Below are 12,096 nucleotides of genomic sequence, written 5' to 3'. Positions count from 1 at the left end.
ATGGTGATAAAAGGGGCAGTAGGAGCCTTTATATTGCGTGGGAACCTTGCTGCACAAGAAGTTTCGGCAACTTTGCATGACAGACAGCTCTCTAAGACAGTTGAGCTTCATGCCTCTCACTTTTTTCTTGTATTAATTTAGAATTTTTTTCTTGTATTAATTCTAGAAATTCAGTTCCTAGCTCATTTTTCATTTCTTACACTAAAACATGCGAGCTCTGCAACATGTTGGAGTGCCTGAGTGTGTAATCACACAAACAGAACTATTACAAGATAAAAGTCTGAGTCACCAAAACCTTAGGATTTAATAAAAAGTGTGAACTGCAGAAAGTGGGAAAATCCAAACATGAGGTTAAGAATCTGCAATATGGAGCTCTATTCATAATAGGGCTGTCAAGGAATAAAAAAGATTTTCTCAAAAGGCTGAATGTGCATCAGCCCAGGCTGTTAATTCCCCCAGTCTTTCACTCTGCTTTCCTTACTTTCAAAGCAGGAGGTGAACTTTTAATTGAGGGCTTTTAGACAGAGAAAGCTGTAGTTAAGGTTACACTGAAATGGCCTGTTAAGCATGTGAAAACAAGTTAATAAACTGGAATATGGTCTGGTGGAGCTCAAACTTTTCATGCTTTCCTAGTGTCCAAGGGCACCTATTTCCTCTGGTAGTTTGAAGGAAATCTCTTTAGCCATTTTACTCATGTGAAAACACTTTCAACATTTACAAGCTTTGAGAGTTCTTTTGCATGTTAATTATTCTAGCTATTCAAAGTCTCCCAACTTTACCCAGGGGTTGTCAGGTGGACCAGAGATGCTTTGCTGTCAGATTTTAACAACAGGCTTGGGATAATTTTGCACCTGATATGCCCACAGAACTTGCTTTTTTGAGTATTAAACACATATCTGGCTATTTTGCTTAAAAGGATTTCACAAATAATTGTTGACCAGGAAAAAAATTACACCTTGTCAGTTGTGGCTGCCCTGTCCCTGAATGGTTCAGCCTCTGTGTGCCAGCAAGAGTCAGACTCAAACCAGGAGATGCTAAACCATGAGACTTAGTGCCCAAGTGCAATAACCCTTCAATATTCCCCTTATTCCCTCAAATGTCAATGTTGTTGCCACATAATGCTGACAAGTCTTGAAAACACCAATAGCAAAGACATTGGGGAGTCCATGCTTGGTTAGAAATCAAAATGAATTTGGGGACCAAGGCCCAGAGGAGGCCTTCCCATAAACCTTTGGCTGCCTGTGTTACCTGCAAGAGCTAAATTGATAATCAAACCAATTCATTTGTCCTGCAATCCTTCCAAAAAGTCTGAGATCCAAAGGCATACAATCTCCTAAAATGCAAGGACACAAATAGATAATATTTCCTTATGGCTGCAAGTCTCCTCTGAAACACAGCAGAGAACTGCAATATGGCAGAGGGAGAGTTTCAATCTACTTCTTTAGTGCAATAAAAGGGCCAAGTATACTCTATTTAATCTCAGATCTTTTTCAGGAAAATTACTTATCCTGATGAGTTGCAGGCAATCAGGTTTTTTTTTTCAGTCCACACAAATGCTGATTATCCACCAGCACAACTATCAGTCAGACTCCAGGGATCAAAACAAGCATTCAATGACAAACCTCTACCCAATCTTTCTGAAATCAACTCTCAAGCACTTGGCAGGTGAGTGGAAAAGCTGCATTATTACAAGGCTGTGAGTCAGGAATTGGGGGAGCAGGGCTGTTTCTCACCTGAGTGGATGAGCATGTGTTGTTTCAGGTTCTGGATGCGGGTGAAGCGCACCCCGCACGTGGGACACTGGAAGGGTCTGTCGGGACCGTTGGGGCTGGGCCTCTCTGTGCTGCTGGTGGAAGGAGCAATGTAGAGTTGGTAGGGATACTGAACGTTCTCCAGACTACAAAGAAAAAAGGCACTCATTTACACAACAAGCCAAGAAGCCTCCTCTGCAACAATCTGAAACTTGAGGGCTTTTGTGTGAGAAGGAAGAGATTGGCACGTCACATTTCTGCTGAAATCTCATTTATTCTGGCAATCTCTGGGTCTGTAGCAATGTGTCTGATCTGCACCTGAAATCTTACAGTCACTGACTCTGCACATCTGAGCACACCCAGGGAATAAGCTCAGAATTCTGTTTCTTTGGGCCTGAGCACAACTGCAAACAGAACTGAATGTTATTTTCCAGGCGTGGGCATTTTCTCCAGCACATCGATGACTTGCAATCACTAAACAGTCCCTGAGGAAGCGTTTATAGAGCTGAGCAAATGAAAAGCAAAGGAGTATTTTGCAGCTTCAGTGATATTTACAAATGAAATTAAAGCCAATTAATTTTTCATCTCAATCCAAGCTCCATCGACAAACACTAGTATCTACAATTGCGTATTTCTAAGTTTAAAATATTAATCTAATGAAGCAATACTTGCTCCTTGTCTGATTCAAATAGCTCCAGTGCTGTGTTTAAAGAACAGCGCATGAACTGCAATGAGGAACAATTTAACTTTCAAAGTAATTTATTTAAAACTGACTAATTGCTCCCCCATAGCCTCCAGCTGCAAACTGTTTAAGGGAACTATAGTGCTCTAATCCAAGTCCTCTGGCAAGGAACTTGCTAAAGGGCACAGTGAAACAGGAACAAATCTGCTGGTACAAACAGCGTTTGTACTTACCTGGGGGTTCCCTTCCCTGAGCACTAAGGTCTGTATTTTTGGTGAAATTGCCATTTCAGCTGCTCCCAGCCTGCTGAAAGATCAGCCATCACTGGCAGCAGGGAACTGCTCTGAGCCTGACTGTTCATTCCATGGCCAGCACATTGCACACATTGCAACTTCAGCTTTACTAAACTGAAAGGTCTGAAATGTCCTGAGAAAAGATGCAATGGTGTCTCCTCACAGTCAGAAAGTTTTCCTAACTGAGGAAATCCTTCTGCTGCTCTGCCTCCCCCTCAAGCCCAGAGGCCTGGCATCAGGGTAATGCTGGATTTCTAACACTCACACAAATGAAACATGCACTTTGCACAAAGACATTTTCCTAGGCATCATACAAAAATTCACAAAGCAGTTCAGCACAGGAGGAGAAGAACCAGAATCATCTCTTTAAAATCAACACTTAAACTGTCTTTACTCTGGAAGAGGATGGCACTACAACTGTGAGGACAGGGGGTATCTGAATTCTGAGCACAGAATTCTCAGCAGCCAAAGTTCCAGTTGTAAAATTTATCTGGAGAGAGAGCACCAGGTATCTCTTGATACACACAAGATTAAAGGGTTTCCTGTAGAGTTTAGTATCACTCAGTCTGTAAAACCCTAAGGATTTCTGACCTCACATGGCACTGGAGGAAGATTTGCACTAAAGAAGACATTTTCTTGTCCTTGACTTTTTATACACAGTAGGGTCCCAGAGCTGTGGAAAACAGAGATGTGACAGACTTGTTGATCTGTGATAAAGGGAATATTTGCAAGAGCAAAGTCACTAGCTCCTGTCCTGGGCCTGGCAGAATGGAGTTCTTTGCCATTTTGGGGTCTAAAAAACATCAACTGAGGCTTTTTGAAATAAGTGAGAGCATTTTAAACATAGGTTCTGATTTTTCTAACCAAATTCCTGACCAACCCTGGCACTCCACTTCCTTTTTTATACATGTCGTGTGCTCAAATAAGAATAACATTTGGGTTTTGTGACAACAAAGAATTTCATCTTCTGACAAGTTCCTTAGGTGCTGCCTCCCTCACTGCTGTGTTAGGGGACTGTGAGGAGGCACAGGCATGTTGTGCTGCTGGAGCTTTCTCAGGAGACACCCAAAGTAGGGCAGCAGAGCTCTCCTTTTGTTTCCAGCTCAGGAGCCAGAGCTCTCCTTTTGTTTCCAGCTCTCTTGGGCTCACTCACCCTCCAAGCCTGTGCTGGTGCCACCTCCTGCACTGGAGAAGTGCTATGGGCACAGCTCCACAGAAGAAATTGAAAATAAAGGCTGGTTTTTTAATTCATCCATCTTTCATGGTGAGGAGGGCTGATTAAAGCAGATCCAGGGGGAATCAGAGGCTCCCCAGCTATCAGTGCCTGGCTTGTCTTTTCCCATGCTCACACTGCCAGCAGGGTGAAATACCTATTTGGTGACATAACTTAGCACCATGAAGAGATTATATTTGAAACATTATTAGATTTTCTCTCCCCTGCTTCCTTTCCCCCCCACATTTACTTAATTTTTCACGACTTGCAATTTGTGATCAATATGGCATTTAACAGCTGAGATTTGTCTGACATCTCCAAGAACTTCTGTGCCAGCTACATAGAGAGAGAGGTTTCAAATGTTGTCACTGAAATATCCTACTTGCACTTTTTCTTCTTTTCACCCTGAGATTATTTACATATTTAACTATGCAGAACTAAACTCTGACAAACATGAATTCCAAAATGCTAGTGAACCTGGAAATGTTCATTATATTATATATCAAATGTTCATTTGCAAAAAACTATTATTTTAGAGAAGTGGAGGTTCTCATTCTATTGGATGAGAGAGACCTTTTATAACTTTATAACTGAGCAATTCCTTTTAAAGTGCAGCCACAAACTGATACAGAGACCAACTGTTAAACAGGCAAGATTAGAAAGTGTGTAACAATCCAAATGTGAAATACCAGAGAAGGGATAGATCAGACTTCACTGGAACAGTAATTTTAATACTTAACAGACTCCTGAGTGCCTATTAAGCTGACAACAATTACATGTGACCTACTGTTTATGAAACACTGATTATGCAGGAGGCCAAATTAATGGTGTTAATTATTTAAGACAGAAACTCAAGAGATAAGACATCTTAGTTTTTGAAATGTTTATGATTCTTCCACAGTGACATGGATGAAATATTGAGAGACCTTTAGAGGGACTGGTCTTTTGCTTTGTTTTAGAAATAGAAATGTAATATATTACATTTATACATATAGTAAATGCTTATTACAATATACATTTTTCAATATTAATTTGCACTGGGCACACACAACTGATTTTGACATTTTGAGAATTTTTAGTGATAAAGAAATGTACAAATGGAGTTAAAGGTGTATGAAACATTCAAACAGTTTGGGAAGGAAATTTTCTCCATCTGTACAATGTATTGATTGTTTTTTTTTTCTGATTCAGCTAGAGAAACATGTTTTACTTTATTCAGAATTCTTATGCACCCAAAACTGTGTGCCCAAATTGCTGCACAACAATCTATATTTATTGGCTGCTGTGTTCATCCCATGCTTGAAATGGGAATTTAAGCCATGCTTGAAGGGCTGTCCCAGTGTATTTGAAAGCACTGACAAGACAAATACAAATCCCTGAAAGGAAACTGCTCAGATCTTGGAAGCACCATTTTAAACATTTAACTAGTTCTTGGAATCAGAACATTCTTGACACTTTCATTTGAATTTATAAAATAAATCAGTTGGTAGTTCTGCAGTCTAAAATCCCCATGACTCTCAGTTCACTTGTAGCTATTGAAACAAGGAGCAAATTCAAGTTCATTTTCCTGATACTTCTGTCACTTTGAGACTAATTATTTTCAAACTGGGGCATAAACTAAGGTAGGAGATCTTTTAGTGGGAATTTTCAGTGTGTTTAAAGAATTTTTTATCTTTTGAATTTTCTACGCAGTTTGTGCTGGAGCTCTGCAGTTTTATAGGAAATTTCTGAAATAATCCACTGCTGAAAATATATATGCCACTTGACTTCAGAATTACAGGTTTCAAAGCCTGGATTAGTTCAAGTGCAACATGTGCTCCTACTATTAATTCAACCCTTAAGTGCTGGGTGTTATTTTTATACTCAGGTTTGTTAGCAGATAGATAAAATCTTCCATGTCATCCAAAAAGTCTTATCTAAGCAGTTATTTTCCCTTTTTAAGGGAAGTGGGACAGATTTTAGATGGAAATGACAGGAAAGATTTTATGAGCTATGAAAATGCAGCTTTTGGTTATTATCCCTATAGGGAGCTTCTCTTGACACAATTTCTACAACAACTTCCAAAGGTTCACACTTCTTCCTTAGACCCACTTGTCTTACAAACCCCTGCAAAAACCAGTTTGGAAAAATGTGCTGAGAGAGGGGAGAGCTCAGAACTGGAAGTCAGAGGAGCTGAGAGCAGCCCTGTGTGCCATGGTGGGTACCTCACTTGGCTCTAACAGAACCATGATGTCTCTTTGACCAAACAGACCCAGTTTAGTTTGGTTTTCTCTGCCAACTTTCCCTTATAAGGGATTCCCTTAATAAATCACTTAGCTCAGCACAGCAAAAGCCTGCTAAATATTTACAGCAAGTGCCACGCAGCATCTTGGTAAGAACTACAGGCAGAAAGTTTGGGGGAAGAGATTTAAGGCTGCTCTGCCTCTCCTGTGGCTTGCAGTATTGAGGTCTGTTGAAGTCAGGGCTAGGCCTTGTTTTCAGTTGTTTCACATAGAGGTTTAATTAAAATTTATTAATACAGAGCAATGATGAAGAAACAGCAAGAACAGAACTATCTTTCTTCACCACTGCTGCCTGGAAATAAATAGGAAACAAAAAGCAACGAGTAAGCAGATTGTGACTTTCATCACCTACATGCTTCTAAAGCATCTGCCCCTCCAGGCACTGATTGTACTTTGATCAACACAGAGAACTTGATGTAGGAACAACTAAACATTGTGGGATTAAGGCTGGGGAGGTTAATTACAGCACACACTTGGTGCAGAACACTTTGCACACCAGGTTGGTACATACCGATCATCATCGTCCGCGTGCGCGTTAGTGCCAGAGGTGCTCTGGAGTGTGGGCAGTCCCTCTGTAACCCCCTCATCTATTGAGCCTAGGCAAAGAAAAAAGGGCAATTTAATGCAAATAACTGTTCAAAAAGGGTTGGGGGGGGGCAGATAAATACACATCAAGCTTGCTTTCTCAAATCTCTGACAGACACTGATACCTGGGTGATAAGATAATAGAAGTGCCTTGGGAAAGCCATTTAGAACACCCAGAAGCAACCTGTTCCAAATCAGCTTCTCTCTGCACAGATTACCCAGTAAATTGACAATTCAATAAGGGCACATATTTGGTACACCTAGAAAATGGAAATGTTAAATACAGCCAGTTTTCAAAACACATCCAGTACTAGCACTGAAAAGCAGAAATGTTACATTCACCTAAAGGGACTATTTTGTCAATTTTTCAAGATTTCCTGAGCAATAAGGAGTTCTAAATGGCTTTTGTGGTCCAAATCTTCCATAAATATATTAACTGATAATGTCTTCATTTATTGATAAGCAGCAGGAAGAGCCCTCTGGGAAATCAGAAATACAACACAAAAGAGATCAAGCACCTGCTTGTTAGAGAAATGTACAAACAAACAAAACCACTCCAGAGCTCTGCTCAGTTCACCAGCACTGGGGCAAATGTAGCTCAAGGAGCTTGAGGAACAGAATGCAAGGACATGGAGCACTAAAGCAAATCCACACCTTCATTCACTGATGGGGCTGCTGCTCATCTCTCATCAGCTCCAGAGTTTGGTCAAGCAGCCCCTGGATGTCCCCACTAAATCCATGGGACATGAGGTGGGGAAGGAGATTTCTCTCCCTACATCTCCACCTCGAGGAGAAGCAAAGTGCAGGACAGTGCTACAAGCTCCTCTTGCTGCTGGGATAATAATTCTGCTTTCTAAGAGAGGGCTACAGGAGCAACCTGAACTTGGGGACCATAAAGGTCACCAGGAAAATCAAGCAGAATTAGGTGTACACTGGCAAATGTCAGAGAAATGCAGCACTAAAGCAAACCGAACAAAGATGGGAAAGGTGAAGCAGAAAATGTGCATATTCTGTCAAAAAGAATGAGAGATCTTTCCTGAAGTGAGAGATTTTTGTCTTAATGTGATGCCATGTTATGAGGCCAGTGACAAGAGGAAAATTGCATCTCTGGCAGCTTCACAATTAGTAAAATAAAAATTTTTGATTTTGTTAAGAGGTGACAAGCTCCACTTGGGAAATTCATCAGCTAAGCAATCTATAAAGTACAAAAGTTAATCCCATTTTGATTTATCTTTCTTTCTCATGAAATACTTAAGTGACAGCCCACTGAAAAATAAGCCCAACTGCTCTTAGGTTTAATTTCATGCCTTCACCTCTCAAATGCCAGAAGTGCTAATGAGTTATGAGAGTATCTTCTCAGACACAGCTGTTTTGTAACCATAATGATTTATTTATCAAGTCCCTGCTCCACGTCTCCTTCCGTATTATAAAGTGCTTCCAAATGTAATAAATTGCAAATGAACAATTCTTAAATTTCCCAAAGAGTGAATAAGAGCTTTTTGCAATATCAGAGAGAAGCAAGAATGCTTTTGTAAATGCACTATAAAACACTGAGATAAATATATGCAATTATATGAGGAAAATATGTTCAGGGGAGAAAAAGCTGTACTTTAACATATCTTGCTGCCTCCATTTGCTATTCTTACATTACTGCATAAAGTAATGCATTTTTGGGAGGTAAAAAGTGCTTTCTAGCTACAAAGTGTGCTGTATCATAACTGGGCTAAAAAGCAAGAACACTGTTTCCCTTTATAGCAAAACATGAGTAAAAACCATTCTGAGGATGGTTGTTATGCCAAAACCACTAAATATTAATTCAAACATATTCAAAGACAAAGAGCAGATTTGTACTTTAAAGATTTTGCCCTGGAACATTTTTCTTCTCTCTGCAGCTGTTTTAAGGCAGGACATGCTGTACTAACAGCAATGACAGATATTTGAGTTTAAAAATTATAATCACTAAAGCCTGAGATTTTCTACCTCATGCACACAAAACTACTCATCTGGGGCCTGGAGTTTACACCCAGTTTGTTCTTTAAGCTGCCTTGGTGTGATATTCATTTATATATTTATGATATATATCACTTGATATGCTATTTTTAACATTCCCTAATCATTACTGCTTCTTGTTCTATTTGTCTGTGATGATATAATTACTTTGATGAAATAATTTGCATGTCTTATCACATGGTCCTGGCAAAGTCTTTCAGTTCTGACTGCAATGAGTTAAAACTGAATCAAACAAAACCTGGTTTTGAACAAGGACCTCTATTCCTGGTGACTCCCCAGCAAACAAATAGCTTCTTTTAGTTTTTAATTTGTGCAATATTTTGGCAAACTACATTTAAAGATTTAGAGTTAAACTAGAAGACATTAAGTCTGTTCCTCAGCAAAGGTAAACATCCTTGTCTCCAATAAAGAAAACATTTTCATTTGGAAAAAGCATTACAATCTAAAATATCAACATGTGAGCTATCCAAACTGGAGAACAATCCAACAGCAAGGGATGGCATAGATGGGAAATATTTTAATTTCTTTTTAGTGAATAGTTTGGCAATGAATGTGTGTTGCAGTTCTGGAGGGTCAGCCTGATCTCACTTTCTCCAGGGATGTCACAGTGTTGCATTGACCAAAGCAAACAAATAATGCAGATTACAAGGCTACAAATCTTTACTGTGTTGTAGTTTATTTAATCCCTTAATGGGGGCAGCCTTTCACATACACATTATTTGAATGAAGCAGAGCAGTGCATTTGCCATTCTTGCAGTCTTCAAACAGAAGAGGAGTTATTAAAAATCTTTCAGTAAACAAACTCTGCTGAGCGCAGCTCAAGCCATTTGAGAGTAAAAGAGCTGACTTGGGCAAGATTTTGATAATTAAATTAGAAATATTGCAAAAGCTCTATCTTCTGATTTACTAAAAGCCATTCAATACATTCTGTGCAGAGGAAAAAAGGGATTGTTCCAGTAACCTTTAAGTATTAGCTCTTAATAAAGAACAGCCTGCTATAAGATCCCAAAACTGGTTTCAAATTGTCTTTCATGGAAAAAAGATTTCTCTCAGCAACCAGCAGCATTTGAAGAAGCAACTTGAGAATCAAATCCCACAGAAATGGAAAGATTCTCAATATTATGACTGTGTGGTTTTATTTTTGTCTGGGGCATTAAGATGACAGTGTTTCACCACTTATTTTGCAAATCCTCTTACAAAGGCTCTCTGTCACGATTATATGAGATTTGATGTCTGATGCAAAGCACTATTCTAACCCTTTGTGGCTGCAGGCAGAAGCTTTTCAAATCTGATGCTGCAGCTCAGCTGAGATCGTGGCTTTTGGCACTAATGAAAGCAGAATTAAGTTTCCCCAGTCAGGCAACTAGAGGTAAAAAGGAGTTATCAACCTCTTGCTGAATAAAGAGGGTTACCACAGGCTCACCATTCTCAGGTGCCTTCTGCAAAGTTATTTAAAGAACTCCAAGTTTATGTGTAACATTTCAAAAACCAGAGGAAAAAAAGGGAGTTTCACAAAGGCAGATTTCCTCCAAAGAAATCCCCAGTGCTCAGGTGCCAGGTGGGATATTAACTGCAGAAATGGCCATACCTATAGATGAAGACTAAGGGCTGCCTTCTGCAAAATTATTTAAAGAACTCCAAATTTATGTGTAACATTTCAAAAATCAGGGAGAAAAAAGGGAGTGGCATGAACACCCACAAGGCAGATTTCCTTCAATGAAATCCCCAGTGCTCAGGTGCCAGGTGGGATATTAACTGCAGAAATGGCCATACCTATAGATGAAGACTAAGGGCTGCCTTCTGCAAAATTATTTAAAGAACTCCAAAGTTATGTGTAACATTTCAAAAATCAGGGAGAAAAAAGGGAGTGGCATGAACACCCACAAGGCAGATTTCCTTCAATGAAATCCCCAGTGCTCAGGTGCCAGGTGGGATATGTAACTGCAGAAATGGCCATACCTATAGATGAAGACTGAGGGCTGATCAGGAGATCTTCCTGCACTTGCTCGCTCCCTGGGACCGTCTGCTGGTCGCTCAGGGAGCTCTGGGATGCGCTCACGGGCTGCGACACCTCCTCGTGAACCTCCTCATCACTCAGCCTTTCCACCTTGACTCGCACGTCCTCCTCGATCACCAGGGGAGAGCTGCCCTTGGTGCTCTCACAAGTCACATAATCTGCCATCCTCCTGCTGGACTCGGAGGGCCCAGGCATTTCCAAAGTCCTAGAGTTCTCCGCCTGCTTCACCTTTTCTGACTGAAGTCTTCGATCAATTCCAAAAGGAAAAGTCCAGGGAAAGGCTAAGGACGAGTCCACGGGCTGATTTCTGGACTCTGGGTAGGAAGTGGAAGGATTGAGCACTTGGGGGGAGCTGGTTTGTGTGTTACACTTGAGGGGGCTCTCAGGAGACATGACGATGTAGCTTTTGCGCTTCCTCCGGGACTCCCGGCAAACGGGGATGGTTCTTTCCACCACGCTGCACTCGGAGGACACCGGAGACAGGCTGCCGTCCCGGGAGGTGAAATTGCAGTTTGCACCGCTCTCCTGTCCTGCATCCAGCACCTTCTCCTGCTGGCTGTTGGGTGTATTCCATAAAATGCTGGATTTCATGAATTCCGAGCAGGTGCTGGCCACGCTGAACATCTGCATGTAGCTGGCGGCGGCCAGCACGTCGATGATGTTCTCGGTGTTGATGGACAGCGTGGCCGTGTACGCGTACTCCAGCAGGGGGATGAAGCCCGTCACCGTCACGTGGTGCAGGTCCAACACGCTCTTGCTCTCGTCCTCTGCTTGGCCAACAAGTTTGGAGCGGAAGAAGTCGCTGCAGGCTGCCAGAACCACCTTGTGTGCCCTGAAGATCTTGTCCTGGACGCGGATGGTGATGTCGCAGAAGTGGCCGTCGTTCCGGAGCATGTTCAGCTTCCCCAGCATCTCCTGACTGTGAGCAGGGGAGTTATGAGTGAATGTTTTAACACCCATTTTTAGATGGCTCTCTTAGCGTTCTTCCCACATATGACAGATCAAAGGTATCCTGAAATAAAGAGGAAAACTGTCATTTCCATCTTTGAAAGCCAAAGCCAAGTGGATTCGTGATTATAAGACTCTGTACAAAGAAAATTAATCTGAATCCTCTAAGGATTCCTCTTAGATCCTCTGGATCCTAGGTTCCTCCTCTAGGATCCAGACTGTGCAAGGGACTAACTCTACAGAAATGCAATTACTTGTAATTTTCATAATCACAGATCAAATTATCTGCAACCTCTCCCTACCATCTTCCATACA

General features: G+C 41.1%; 1 protein-coding gene across 2 annotated transcripts in view; it reads right to left on the bottom strand.

Moving 5' to 3' along the window:
• ZBTB44 (zinc finger and BTB domain containing 44) overlaps nt 1–11,848 on the bottom strand; it is a 21,033-nt gene extending 9,185 nt beyond the window's left edge. Inside the window, exons 1-3 of one of the 2 annotated variants that reach the window (XM_005429317.2) lie at nt 10,776–11,848; nt 6,733–6,817; nt 1,734–1,897 (exon numbers count right to left, since the gene is read on the bottom strand). In XM_005429317.2, coding sequence (XP_005429374.2) covers nt 1,734–1,897; nt 6,733–6,817; nt 10,776–11,793 — 1,267 coding nt within the window. In that variant the 5' untranslated portion in view covers nt 11,794–11,848. The remainder of the gene's footprint in view (nt 1–1,733; nt 1,898–6,732; nt 6,818–10,775) is intronic. The other variant, XM_031063888.1, reaches the window with a different exon arrangement.
• Between the last annotated feature and the right edge of the window lie 248 nt (nt 11,849–12,096).

The sequence above is a fragment of the Geospiza fortis genome, unplaced genomic scaffold (genome assembly GCF_000277835.1).
Source record: "Geospiza fortis unplaced genomic scaffold, GeoFor_1.0 scaffold392, whole genome shotgun sequence".
NCBI lineage: Eukaryota > Metazoa > Chordata > Aves > Passeriformes > Thraupidae > Geospiza > Geospiza fortis.
This window is presented reverse-complemented; position numbering and strand designations above follow the sequence as displayed.